The sequence below is a fragment of the Agelaius phoeniceus genome, chromosome 13 (assembly GCF_051311805.1).
Source record: "Agelaius phoeniceus isolate bAgePho1 chromosome 13, bAgePho1.hap1, whole genome shotgun sequence".
NCBI lineage: Eukaryota > Metazoa > Chordata > Aves > Passeriformes > Icteridae > Agelaius > Agelaius phoeniceus.
Window position 1 is genome coordinate 10,718,773 of NC_135277.1, and position 13,911 is coordinate 10,732,683.

A 13,911-nucleotide genomic window follows, 5' to 3' on the forward strand; every position below is an offset into this window, starting at 1 on the left:
GAATTGAAAAGGGAAAACTGAACTCCTTTGGGAACCCTGTGAGTGTGTTTTGTCTTACAGATATCGATGAATGCCGCATCTCTCCTGATCTTTGTGGCCAAGGCATCTGTGTCAATACTCCTGGAGACTTCGAGTGTGAATGTTTTGAAGGCTATGAAAGTGGATTTATGATGATGAAAAACTGCATGGGTATGTTTTTACAGACCTTAGATATACAATAGTATGCTATGCATGGTTTCTTTGGGTTTTTTTTTAAGGTTTGATTGTGCTTGGGTTTAAGTCTGTCTCATTTTGTGAGCCTTATTAAAGCTAACTTTGAATGTGATATTGCTGCTTCTACAAGTTGCCAAAGCATATATAAGCAAGGGACAGGATTTTAGGACATTAAATTTATCCCCACAATCCCCATCTTGCTGAGTGGGACACCATCCTGAACTTTGAAGTTAAGGTAAATTAAAATTTAGAAGAAGTCTTTTGAATTTATTTTCTTTTTCTAAGTGCATTATGGTGCAAGGGATGACTGGCTCTAGGACAGGCTGCAGGGTGGATCAGGCTGTGATGGGTGAGGGGCTGTGGGGAGGGATGTGCTGGCCCTGCACAGATGTGCCTCCTTTGTCCCCACAGACATCGACGAGTGTCAGCGCAATCCCCTCCTCTGCCGAGGTGGCACCTGCATCAACACAGAGGGAAGTTTTCGGTGTGATTGCCCTCCAGGCCATCAGATATCACCAAATATCTCTGCATGTGTAGGTGAGACACGCAGGCAAAATCAAGATTGTGCACAGCATTTTGTACCTCTCTTGTGCTGTGCATTTGCAGTGTTTACTTTAGTACCATTTTCAGGATGAAAACGAGTTCCTCTTTTTCTTTTGCACCAGATATTAATGAATGTGAGCTGAGCAGCAACCTGTGCCGCAATGGCCGTTGTGTCAACCTGATTGGAAAGTATCAGTGTGCCTGCAACCCTGGCTATCAGTCCACACAAGACAAGCTATACTGCATTGGTAAGGACAAAATCTGCACAGGAGCAGATTATCTTCCCTATTTGCTAGGAGCTCTAGCAAATAGGGAAGATAAAACACACAGAGTTGTTTCAGTTTAGTAGATATATTAAGTCATTTTTAACCATGAATGAAAAAATCTATTACAGTTTGTTGAAATAGTATGCAAAATCTCCAAAACATCTGTTTTTGAGAGAATTGAATGAAGTTATGGCAGTGCTGTGCTTAGCTGAGTAACAGATTATTTTCTCTAGTAAATCAATCATGATGCATAAAATCACATACTAATTTTAATGTCCCAAGACTTCAGACTTTGATGATTAAGAGGGAGTAACTTGTTAGATTAGTTATATATTTAATTAAAAGTCATCATTCCTACTGGACCATGAAATAAAATCATGAGGTTCAGTTGCATACATTCCTTCTACTGTGCCATGGAAAAATCCACTGGCTTCAATTTTGCCAAGTAATTTTTTACCTTGAATCTTACAAAAACTATGTTGCCCTCATGATCCTGTGGTAACTCAGTGCTATTTCTATATGTGGAAGGAGAAGCACAGAAGTGTTTGTATATGAAGTCTTTCCATCCCTGATTTGCCTGAATCCTTCCCAGTGCCTACCTTTGCACTTGAATGTCAGTGTGCAAACACCAAATGTAGATTCTGGATTGATGATGTACTGGAAAGCTGACTCTAATTATGTCCTTGAAATGTGCTTTAAAGCAAAAGTAATTGTGGGTTTTAACTGTTATTTTCTCCTTTTTAGATATTGATGAGTGCCAAATAATGAATGGTGGCTGTGAGGACTTCTGTACAAACTCAGAGGGCAGCTATGAATGCAGCTGTAAACAAGGCTTTGCCCTCATGCCGGACCACAGGACATGCACTGGTAAGGGAGATTTTGGGAACTTTTCTGCTTAAAGGGCTTATTTCAATAGCTCAAAAATGAACCTTCTTTTAAGGTTAAAGCTATTGTAACAAATACACTATTAAAAATATAAAATAAATGGAAAGTGAAGCTCTTTTTCTGAAGTAAATATTTCAAAAGTATCAGAATTGGGCAACTGCAAAAAGAAGTGCTTTGAAGAGAATTGGTTGCTGATAATTTCAGAAAGTGTACAAGTTGATTCTGATTTTAATAACAAAAATCTCTAGTTTTTTCAGTAGGAGATAAATTTTCCCCCTTAAGGTATTGTAGTAGATCCAAATCTAAAACAGGTTGAAGACCATTAACAAAATTATCATGAACAGAAGCCAAGATGCTGTGCATGTGTATTGTATGGTTATGTTGGGGAGAGGATAGACAGAGATGCTAGAAAAGAAGCTGATTGCTCTGTTCTGTTGTTTTGTGGTATCTGCTGTTAAGCAAACAAGCAAATTCCTATTTTTAATTCTTTGTTTAGTCAAGTGCAAGTATGCTGCATTAATTCAGAGCTAAATGACTTGCAGGGAAATTGAAGTCTGAATAGTAGGAATCTTTCTTAGGAAACAGGTCTGTTGCACTCTTAGAAGAGTTTGTGAGAAAATGTTCAGAGCTCTGTTACGGCCGGCTGTTCTCCTTTGGGAGTCTGGAAGTCATAATCCCAGGAAGTGAATTGTACTTGGTGATTTCCACATAGGTTACTGGAAAGATAATTTTCTCTTACTTCTTGCCTCACAGGCACTGGCCTGATGAGGCATGTGAATATTTGCCAGCTGTTTGCCAATTCCATCCAAGAGCTCCTTGAAGAGCATGTGAATTATAACAGGATTAATCCCTTGGAATAGAATTGCCTTTATAGTTGAACAAATGGAGAGTTTTCGATACTGGATTATTAGAGTGCTCACATTTAGAATTTGTAAATATTTATGGACCTTGAACCAGGGTCTCAATTACCCTGAGGCCACTCACTACCATTCCAGAAGATAAAAGAGCCCTAAAGCACAGCAAAATGTGGTTTTCCCCCACACTGGGGCTTGCTCTGTCAGAAAGATGTAAAGTAGCCAGACTTCAGCAAGTATCAGACCCTCATTCAAAGAAAGAATTCAACTAGAAGAAGTGCGGATTTGATTGACCCTGAAAACCTAAAATATTTAGATTAGAAGTAGTTTGCTTTAGCTCAAGTGTCTAGAAAAGGCAAGCTTTTACAAAAACTTGCCCAAACATTGGTGTTTGGGGCACTTTAATGCAAAAATAAAACCAGTTGATCAAAACTGTGCCTCAGCCAGAATCTAAACCCAGTGAGAGAATTAGAGTGACATGAGAGTGAAGGGAGGAGGGAGGGGAGCAGAGTCTCTGAGCCACTTTTCTGTGTTCATCTTCTTCATTTGACTTGGACCAAATGACCCAAATGTCACTTGAACAGTCTTTGGGATCTCAAATCTGATGGCTAGAAACAGTTCTGTCTTTACTCCCCCTTACCTTTGCCACACAAACACAGCTCTAAACCCAAAACCAGAACAGATCATTTACAGCACCTTCCTGCATATTAAACTAAAAACCTTGGAATAGGAAACTATCATCTTTCTGTTCTCAAAGTCAAAATGCAAGCAGCTCCCTTTGCTGTGGGGAGGGGATGGATTCTCTGTGGTTTGTCCACATGTTAACCTGACCCTGAACACGTCCATTGAAGTTGGTAGTCAGATCTTACTTCAGTTGTGAATTTCTACATATCTATTTCTACATGTAGAAATTGACTCTGAAAAACAGAATTTCCTTCACAGACCAGCTGTAATAACTATTAGCTGTTCATTTTCATACTATCTTCTAATAAGGACTTGAGTGCAATAGCCACATATAAAAAGGTTTAAATAGCAGAAACACCAAAGAACTTTGGATGTCAAGTCAAATCTAAGAAAATATCCAGAGATGTGAGGGGTCACCTTCACTACCCTATTAGTATTGAAAACACTGCTTCCTTCTCTTGAAAAGGTGTTATTTACATATGTAAACATCTGGTGAGTATTCAAAATCCACATACTAAAGTTTTGCCTCTGCCCAAACTAAGAAGAAGAAAAATAATTTGTTACTTTGCTTTCATGGCACTAAATACCTGGTTTTACACTGTTAGATTACAAGATAAAATAGGACTGTGACCTTCAATTGTGAAACACCTATTTTCAGTTTTCAGTTTTCTCTGTGTGTGAACATGTCTTTTATCTTTAACATCACACAAAGCTGGAAGCCATCACAGAATATATTTGCTGATAATTGACCTGGTAAGAATGCTCTGCAGTTCAGTAGTAGGTCATGTTTGAATTGGTGAGGTTATGCATAAATAATCAGCTCAATTAGGAGAAACAACAGGTTCTTTGTCAGCTGATTTTCCCCCAACTGTGAAATCGGTACAGTGGCAGGTTGGTAAATAAAGTTCTTTATTTCTGTCATTATTATTCCCATTTCTAGAGCTTAAATTTGCATGTTAATTCAAATTCCATTCCAAATGAACATTTTCAGGCTAATGTCCATGTCAACATTATTTGCTTGTTAAGATAAACAGGGACTGCTCAGCCTTCTTCCTTGCGGAAGTTGTGTCTCCACACAAGCACTAGCTGCTAGAAATACAGCACAATAATGAACATTATATTTTAAATTAATGTGAGTTCATTTTCTGCAGCTGCATAATTACTGCAATCCACAATAGACTGCTCTGATAATGAGTTACACCCTTTCTCTTGGAGAAGATTCCTGAATCTTGTCCTTTTTGTGCTGATTTTTTTCCCATGGTATCACTAGGCAGAGATTCTGATTTTTGCTCTTGCTGGTCTGTGTTGGTGCTGACACAGGAAGATTCTAGGGATTTTTGCAACAAACACTAGTATAACACCAAGGGCTCTGAAAGATACCAGAACTTAGCATGATTGCCTTAATATAATAAAGGATCTGCTTCTGCAGCTTGGCTCCAATCAGTGATGGCAATTTTATCAGTTATCAATTGAGAAAACAACTTTTCATCCTAGAGAATGTAACTATATGGCTTGCCTGGGCAGTCAGCTGAAATACTAAATAAGACCATAAAAATCTCTTAGAAATAAATGTTTGTACTGTAATTATTCCCATCATGAGTTGAACTGTTTCCAGTTTGTCACCACCTTTGAGATCTGTAGAGGTACTTGCATGTATGATAGCTTTTTTAAGATCTGTATAGTTTGATATTTTTGTTGCTGAATTTGACTTCAGAGCTTCCATTGATTTCAACAATGATGGCTTGCATCCAAGAATGCCCAATTATATGTGGCCTTGTGGTGTGACAAAGGTTCTGTTGGAGCTCTTTTCTCTGAAGGAAAAGTTGGTTCCTGTTCCTCCCACTTGAGTCAGAAGGGAATGTTTTGCCACTGACTTTAGGTGAAGACAAGGAACTTACTCATCAGGACAATTTTGCAATGTACTGCTCAGTTATTTACAAGGATTCAATCTTCACCATGTTTATCAGAGCATTAAAATGCTTACTTGCCATGATGATGGCTCATTACACTGGCTAAAGGTAACATATTTTAATTTGATTTTCCCCTGTAGATATTGATGAGTGTGAAGACAATCCTAACATCTGTGATGGAGGCCAGTGTACAAACATCCCAGGAGAGTACAGGTGTCTTTGCTATGATGGATTCATGGCATCTGAAGACATGAAGACTTGCATAGGTAAGTGCAAGTACATATATTCCAATTTGCATTAAACACTGAAAAAATATTTATTAAGGCACTCTTTCCAAATAGACTGACAATGATATTTGAAGAGTATTGCTCTTATTTCCTAGTTTTGGTCACCTGACCACAGAACCAGCCCTATTGCACAAGTGCAAATGTAATCTGGGTATCCCTGGAGATTGGGGTGCAAAGATGATCTGGAGCATTGCAGCTTTGGGTCCTCTTCCAGTGAAGATTTTATGCAACTTAGATAAAAGAGTGCCTGCAGAAAGGAAGTAGGTGATCCTGTGGAAAATTTCTAGCAAGATAAATCACCAGTGCTGATTTAAACTTGTCTCAGACAAAACTTTGTGGAAGTGCTGTACCTTGGTACAACAGAGTTGTGAAACAGTGTATCTCCAAAACCATATTTTCACATTTTAATTTAAAATCTTGAGTGTATTTCGAGAGAAATGTCTGACAAAACTAGACAATGCATGCATGCATACATATAAATATGTACAGACACATATATGTAAGAATTATCAATAATCACAGTCATTCTTTGGATATTGTACTGCAACTTAGTGTCTGTTTTTACAAAAAGCTGGCATTAAAGGTATGTTAATGCAGATATGGTAATTAAGAGTTACCCCAGATCTCAAAATGTATGCTTGTATGCTAGGTAAGGAATAACTACTATAAACAGCTTTTTCTTTGCATATCTAGACCTGTGTTTGTATCAGAATTAATATCTAAAGAGATTTTTCCAGTTACTTTCTAAGACTTGTATTTAATAAATCTTAATTCTTGGGGTTTTTTAGATGTTAATGAGTGTGATCTGCATCCAAACATCTGTCTGAGTGGAACCTGTGAGAATACAAAAGGCTCATTTATCTGTCACTGTGATATGGGATATTCAGGCAAGAAAGGCACAACTGGTTGCACAGGTAAGTTGTAAAGCTTAATTATTAATTTTTACTTAAACTCATGAGTCTGCTTTTCTGGTGTTTAGAACCTCCTCTCACTGTGCTTCTTTTCACTTATTTTACCTCTCATCTGAATTTGCTGAGCTTGTGTTCTGCTAAACTTCATTGGTACAGCATTCAGCCTGATGCTGCTCCTGCTGAAATGAGTGGAGTGAGGATTGGGATCAAAAGTGAGCGTGTTACTGCACAGTTGTTCATCTGAGAACAGAAAATGCCATTCTCTGTAACTTGACAAACTCCTGAGGACCTCAGTGCATTTGGATTAGTTAATTGTATACTATGCAAGCAAATAACACGTATCTGTTCAAAGTATTATTTGGCAAACACAGATGGTTTGAAATATATGCTAAAATATATTTTCAGTTTTTGCAAAGTGTCGACAATACAGTTACACAACTACATTCTATCAGCTGAATCAGAATTTGCTTTATTTCATGTATTGCCAGCAAACAGAAATGAGATTCAAATATACAGGCTCTGAGGGCATGATATTAATAATCCAAGTGCTGGTGTCTCAAGCCAAGGTGTTGAGAGTCTTAGACTTTGCCCAAATATGAATGCAAACATATGTTTAATATAATTTTTAATGTAGACTTAGGGTAAACACATTTCTGGCAATGTCTTTGAGACACACTTTTATTCTTAGTCTGCACTTATTGTACAGATTTAATAATACATTTTTTTAAGTGCCCCAAATATATGAAGCTGGTTTTTTACAGCTCTCACAGAAAAGTCTGAGCTGGAGTTCTATTTTGCATATTGGGCTATGGATGAATAATTGTGCATTAGTAACAGCTGCCTTTGACTTACATATGAACTGATCTAAATCCAAGAAATCCCTAATTGTACTCTTTAGACCAACATTTCAGTGTTCTTTGTTTCTGTGCTAAATGATATGAAGATTTTCAGAACTCTGGACCTGAACACCCTCACACTGATCAGTCACACATGGTGCAGCTGTCAGTCCCAGCCTAAGGAGCAGGCTGGGAAGATGAAGCAGTGAGTTGAAGGCAAAAGACAGAGAAAGGCCATGGAGGCAGGGGAGGAATCTGAGGTATGGCTTCTGGAGAAGTGCCTGGAAATAGCCACCATTCTGGCATCATGTGATTCAAGGTAGTGGCAAATGTCCCAAGCAATATTTTTTTGTTAAAGGAGACACCAGGAAATCCCTCTGCCCTGGTCCCAGCTAAGCCCTGACCTGTGGATGGACATGGTCATGAAGGCTCTTGCCACCTCCTTACACATTTTTAACCTTTCCTGCTGCTTTTGTCTGCATGCCAGTATTTCAGAAAGTTTGGCACTCACAAGGAAAAACAGCAGAACACCTTAATTCCAACAGATACTATGGAAGGGCTCAGTAATTTGAAAGAGCCCCATGGTCTAAGATGAAAAGGTGAAGTATCAGTTATGCTGATACAGCTGAAATGGGATCATACTCAAATAATGAATTTTTAAAAATTATTTAAATAAGAAAGCAGGAAGCAGAGTAGGAAATTTCTAGATTGATTTAATAATGAAAAAACTGTGGATACAGATCCCATAGTGATTACATTGTGCAGGTTCTCACATTCTGTTTTTTAAAATGTCTGATTTGCTGCTGGAGAACTTTGAATTCCCCATTTCTTGTTTGCACAGTATTAGAGCAGAGTTGAAGTTCCCAGGCTCAGGTACTTCAGACCATGAGAGCCTTCTTCAGTATCTCCTTGGGAAGGACCTTGCCAACAGCATTTTGACTCCAGAATTCAGTTCTTGTCTTACAGACAGATCAAAAGCATCCACAGTTTTTAGGAATTCCCATGGAAAAAAAAAGTTACAAAAACACGTACAGCACTTTGAATGGGAGATCCTCTGTTTCTGAGAACAACTAAATCAAGTCCTTTGGGTTCCATTCCAGTTTTGTCTAAATATTTCAGCTCCTTGTCATTACTGAGTGATTTCGTTTTAACAAATAAACTTGTTTTTCCCCCCCCAATCAGTATTAACAGTATTCAGAATCCACCCACTGACTTACATTCCCATCCCACACAGATGTTAGTTGCCCAGTTCTCCCTTCTCCTTGGTTCTCAGTAAGAATGTGAACAGAGTTTAGTAACAAAAATACGATTTTTAAAATGCTATGCAAAAATACAGGTTGTAGATGCAGGTTTCCAACATCAAGTGCTGTGAATAGTTTAATTTCCATTCACAAGGCAAACTGTGATAATGCAGGCTAAGAACAGTTTAATTTAGAATTTCCTAGGCCGGCAGTGGTATGCAGGCACTAGAGGAGATTGCTGTGTTTTCCCCTATCTCAGTTCCAGATCACCCAGCTTTATGGCAAATATCTTGTCTCTGCTTTTTCTGTCTATAAAGTATACACGTGCTTGTGCAGAAGTGAAGTCCTGCTTTGGAATTTGGGTTTTTGTGATTCATCACCACTCTGAATTACTGCTTGTAAATCTGCAGTATTTCACTGTTGATGTAGAGACTTAAACTTGCTCTGGTATTTTCAAATAGAGAAACAAATTCTTCTCTGACTCTGTCCCATCCATCCTTGCAGTTATGGCTGTGTGCACAGCCCCCCTGGTTGTTCCTGGTGGAGGGGCGCTTGCACATGCTTGGGGTGCTCTTCACAGAGTCAAACTGAAAGAGGTGAACTTGGCAGTAATTTCCCAACATAGCCAACAGATCAAAAATAAATATGTTACAAGTCAGCTGGATTTCTCCAGAGCAGGCTCAGGGAGTTGGAAGGCTGAGACCAGGCTCTGATTGCAATGCTGTTGCCATGTGAGGAAGGCTAGTGGAAGTTGCTCAGCTGCAGCCTTGGTGTGGGCTGTGAGCGTGGAGAGTTTGGTGTGGAGCATCTTCCAGTGATGATGGCATTAGTGGGTACAGGAAGAGTGAGTGCACCCTGCATACCTGCATGGCTGACAGGAACTTGCATCTAGAGAGGTCAGACATCTGAGACAGGGAAAGGAAGAGGTGAGCTTGTCATTTGCCCTCAGAAATAGAGCCGTAGTATTTTGTGACTTGTATAATGTACTCTCCTCTCAATTATTAGTGGCTTCTGGCCATTACTAACACATTGTGTTTCAGGCTTGATGGCACAAGAGAGTTCTGGTACCAGAGAAGCATGTGTTTGCCATCATGAATCTGGGAGCTGGCTGTGTCAGGCCAAATACCAGAGGATGATAATGAAATCCTGCCCACCAAAGGAGGGTATTACAGGAGGAGTGTACTGGCAGCAGGCATCTGTCCAGCAATAACACGCTGTGCCTCAGTGTGCTGATGATGTAAGGATGGATAGCAGGCAGGAACTGAACTGTCCCCTATGAAACTCCAAGAGTACAGTATGCTGAATGAAATCTGAGAGCCATTCCAAAAGAGAAAACAATTTTACATATAGGAAGATCAGAATAGGGAAATATTTCCATATATTTTTCAACTAGTATGAGTGCTATTGAAATTCAGAAGTTGAAATTCACAATCTTTCCCACTAAAAAGCCTTCTTTTTCCTACCTGATTACATGGGCAGCAACCCAGGAGGAGGAAATGCCTTGTGACTTCCACCAGACGCTGGCCCTTGGGGAGCTGGGCCCAGGCTCGACATGCCAGTGAAATGTCAGTGCAGTAAAATGCACAGATATGCAGAGACTGCCAAAAAAATGTAAAAGTCAGAAAATGCTTAAGGGATTTGCATAATTCCTGACAAACAGTACTGATTTATAGGTGGAGTCTGAATTAAATTTGCAGTTTGCTAAGGATTCTTATAGACCACTGAAGCCCAATGAAACCTAATAGAAAACAGTACCCAGGGTACCTAGAGGATTTCATGCCCAGTGATGAACATGTGAATTTTCTTCAGTTAATGTACACTCTTATTCTGTTCAAATACAAAGGAATGTTTCTAGAGTATAGGTGAGGAAACAGTGACTTATTCCCATGCTCCTCTCTGGCCAACTTCAGTGATCCACTTCCAGAGTGGGTAAGGGTGTGTTGTGCAGATATTGGCCAGCAGTTTCTTTCCTTTGGTTGCCACATTTTGCAAGCATAGTGCAAAGAGTGACAGGTATATATGATGTGTAGTTTTGCTGCACACATGTTGAGAGCCCTAAAAATTTGTGCCACTGTGATTAATGGGAGAGACACTTCATTAATTGCCAAAGGCTCAAGAGAAAAAATATTTGTCCAAAGAAGAGAACTGAAGGAGCCAACAAAACAGGGTGACTGACAGGTTTTTTTCCCCAGAGTGCTTAGGATTGTTATGATGTCAGACCTGCATATTATTTATTGTGCGTATTCTCATCTGTTGTAGGCAGACAACTCTCTTAGTAGAAATGGGAGTTGTGCAATTGCAAAGCTGAGAACATGTGTGCAGCAGCACTGGGGCACAGTGGGACTGGCTGAGGATGCAGTGTCAGTCTCCGGCTGGAATGTCTTTATTTGCCTTGGCTTGTCACGGACTCGTGCTGGAGGCAGAAGGAGAAGGTTGATATAAATCAGTGACTCACTCCTTTACTCTGTAGTGAAAATCCCCATGAAGTCAGTGGGAATAGGCCATCATTGTGTGAAACCCTGACTTCAGTAGTGTCCTCGTGGGTGCTCTTTGGGTCATGATACCTTTACTCAGACCGAGTAATGCCTTTGTCTTCAGACAATTAAATGGAATAGCTGGAGTATTTGAAGAGTATAGTACTGTTTGTACTGCCATGCAGACAGAACAGGCTGGACTCGGGCTTTTATTAAAGATATTGAGTTAATTTTTCCCTTACAGAGATCAACTTCTCCTTTCTGTTTCATTCTGTGAAGCCATAATTCAATACTTATGGCAACATAAATCCATATTAAGCTCCAGTATAAGAAGGCATAAATTCCACTGATTTCAGTGCACTCTTTACACAGAACCATGTTTGGTCTGAGATCTCTTTTGCCTTGAAAATAATGGCAATGTAATAAATGTGGACTTACAACTTAGCTGTGCAATGAAAGGAAAGAATTGAGATTATAGCAAAACAGCATCTGAGTAAAACACAGGGGAAAAGAAGTAAAATCTGGGATGAAGCCAGTGATTGTATTTTATATGCCTCAATCAGCTTTCATTTAAGTATCTGAAAAAACTTTCCACATCATGGAAATAAGCCATGCAATGTGCCTTTAAAGGTAGATGGTATTAGAGAATACAATTTGCATTCCTTATTTGATCTTTACCCAGGCAAAAAAGCATGGAAATCTCTTGAAAATTTTTACTGGAGAAAAGCTTTTTTCTATTCAAAGCAAGTGGAATGACATTTCAGTGGCTGATGCCTGAGAAAGTTGATCCCATTATAAATACCTGTATTTAGGTATAGATTTATACTTGCAGCTTTCATTCCAAGGAAGATTCTAAGCTTTTTAGAGTGTGTGTCAAACAGCTGATGGGGAACAAGTGTCCACTGCAGGGGCCCCAGTGTTGTGGTGCTGCTGTTCTGCTGGGAGGTACTGGGGGGGTTCTCAGGTACAGTGGGTCAGTGGGTCAGTGCGTGGTGGGATGGAGCCCACAGTCACTTCATGGAGAGTGGAAAATTTGGCTTGACTTTTCTTAAATCTGAGCCTGAGCATGACTTCATTGTGGTGTAGCTGTTGCATGCAAGTTTCTGTTTGTGTTTGCTGGTGGTTTAAAAAAATTCTTGGCAGAAACCTCTCTACGGGTGATGGGGTTTTTTTGTGTTTTGTTGTGCTCTGCAGGGTATAAGGAAGCTTGTGATTGTATGTTTCAAAGCACCAAATAATTAAATACAGTGGAGTCTTAATGTGAGCAGTGGTTTAACAGTTTGGAGTTTAAAATCATGTAAAGGTTAAAATATAGAGTGTTTGCCTCAGCTTTTTTATGTCAGTGTATACTGTAGCTGACCTCTCTAAATTCCTTCCAGTCTTTCCCTAAGCCAAAATGAGTTGCATTTTTTTCAGGCCACCCTTAAGATTTTTTGACAGACGCAAGTTTCCTGTTTAGTGTGATGTTATCTTCATGAGTTTCTGCACATGCTAAAGGCAAAACTGCTCTGAGATTATTTGCTCCTGACCCTTTTTTTAAGTTTTAAGAAGTAAGTGTCCATTTGCATGTTTTCAGGCCTGGAGTTAGCATTCATTAATGGTAGATTCCAGCTGCCAGATTTAGATTCATATCTAGATGTCAGCATTCAGATTATGGGAATGCTCATGTCTGGGGTTTTGAGTCAAAGCAATGCCTCTCTTAGAAAGAGACTCAGAAAAGCAAGATTGGACTAAATTCCACTTCAACAGACTAAAAAAACTCCAAAACATTAAAAACCAACCCACCAAAAAAAAAACCAATACAAAACAAAACCAACCCCAAACAAACAAAGCAAAACAAAAAGCCCAAAAACCAAATCACAAAAAAAACCCCAAAATCTCAACAACAAAAAACCCCATCAAGAACAAAACTCACCAAACAAACACCCTGTCCCTCCCAGCCAGCAGTCATTTTGGGTGTTTTCTGGCCTTGAGTATTTAATTTTAGGATAATAGGCAGATGTTGTCTGCTTTTTGAAGTCATGTATTGCCTTTGTGAAAAGGCAAAATATGTGTACAGGGCATAGTGAAATGACACAGCCTTTTGTGAAGTGTAAACAGAAAAACCTAAGAAAGTGTTGTAAAGGAAATAGTTAAGGTGATACCTGGTCACTTTCTGCCTTAGCTCCACAATTTCACCATCTTTAAAGAGCTAATTGTTTGCAGGTAAAATCATAGGGAAATTCAAGTCTGTGATTTTGGGGCTGGAAATCCCAAAGGTTGTTACTTATTTGATGGCTGATGCCTTTCTTGAGAAGGGTCTGAGCTGGGTTTCTGTCTGTGGAATAATATAGAGTTGTGAGCTTGTTTTCCCTTTCCATCAGCTGTTTTACAGAGGGAGATGATTTGGCTTACAGCAACATCAAAGACACCTGGGAGGGCTGAAAAATGGTTTTAAGTGGTTTGATGTAGACCCTAGGTAGATTACATCCTTCATGGAGGTAAAGTGCAGTTCAATAGGGCAGTTACAGAAAATACTGTAAAATCCAAAGCTCAGATAGGCAAGAAAATTCCTGCCAGTTTTGTTTCAGTTACCAGCAGTAATTTCTGAAAACTTCACCTTTTAGTTTATACATTCTTCAACTACTTATATGGAGCATTAATAATGCTTAGTGAGAAGAGAAGGAAGAATGGAGTTCAGTTTGGGTTTTGCAGTCTATACATTTTGACATTACGAGAGAATGCCCAAAAATGAAAATAAGGTGTAAATAGCAAGTACTGAAATAGAATGTGTTGGCATGACCATGTATGTTGAAGATTGGATGACT

The 13,911-nt window shown here is 39.2% G+C and overlaps 1 protein-coding gene across 4 annotated transcripts in view; it reads left to right on the plus strand.

Annotated features, from left to right (window-relative positions):
* FBN1 (fibrillin 1) overlaps window positions 1-13,911 on the plus strand; it is a 154,115-nt gene that overhangs the window by 102,706 nt on the left and 37,498 nt on the right. For all 4 annotated transcript variants that reach the window (XR_013184081.1, XR_013184082.1, XM_054641812.2 and 1 more), the window contains exons 27-32: window positions 61-189; window positions 625-750; window positions 879-1,004; window positions 1,767-1,889; window positions 5,496-5,621; window positions 6,431-6,556. Coding sequence is in view for 2 of the 4 variants with exons in the window: in XM_054641812.2 (XP_054497787.1) it covers window positions 61-189; window positions 625-750; window positions 879-1,004; window positions 1,767-1,889; window positions 5,496-5,621; window positions 6,431-6,556 (756 nt within the window). In the remaining 2 variants the exon portion in view is untranslated. The remainder of the gene's footprint in view (window positions 1-60; window positions 190-624; window positions 751-878; window positions 1,005-1,766; window positions 1,890-5,495; window positions 5,622-6,430; window positions 6,557-13,911) is intronic.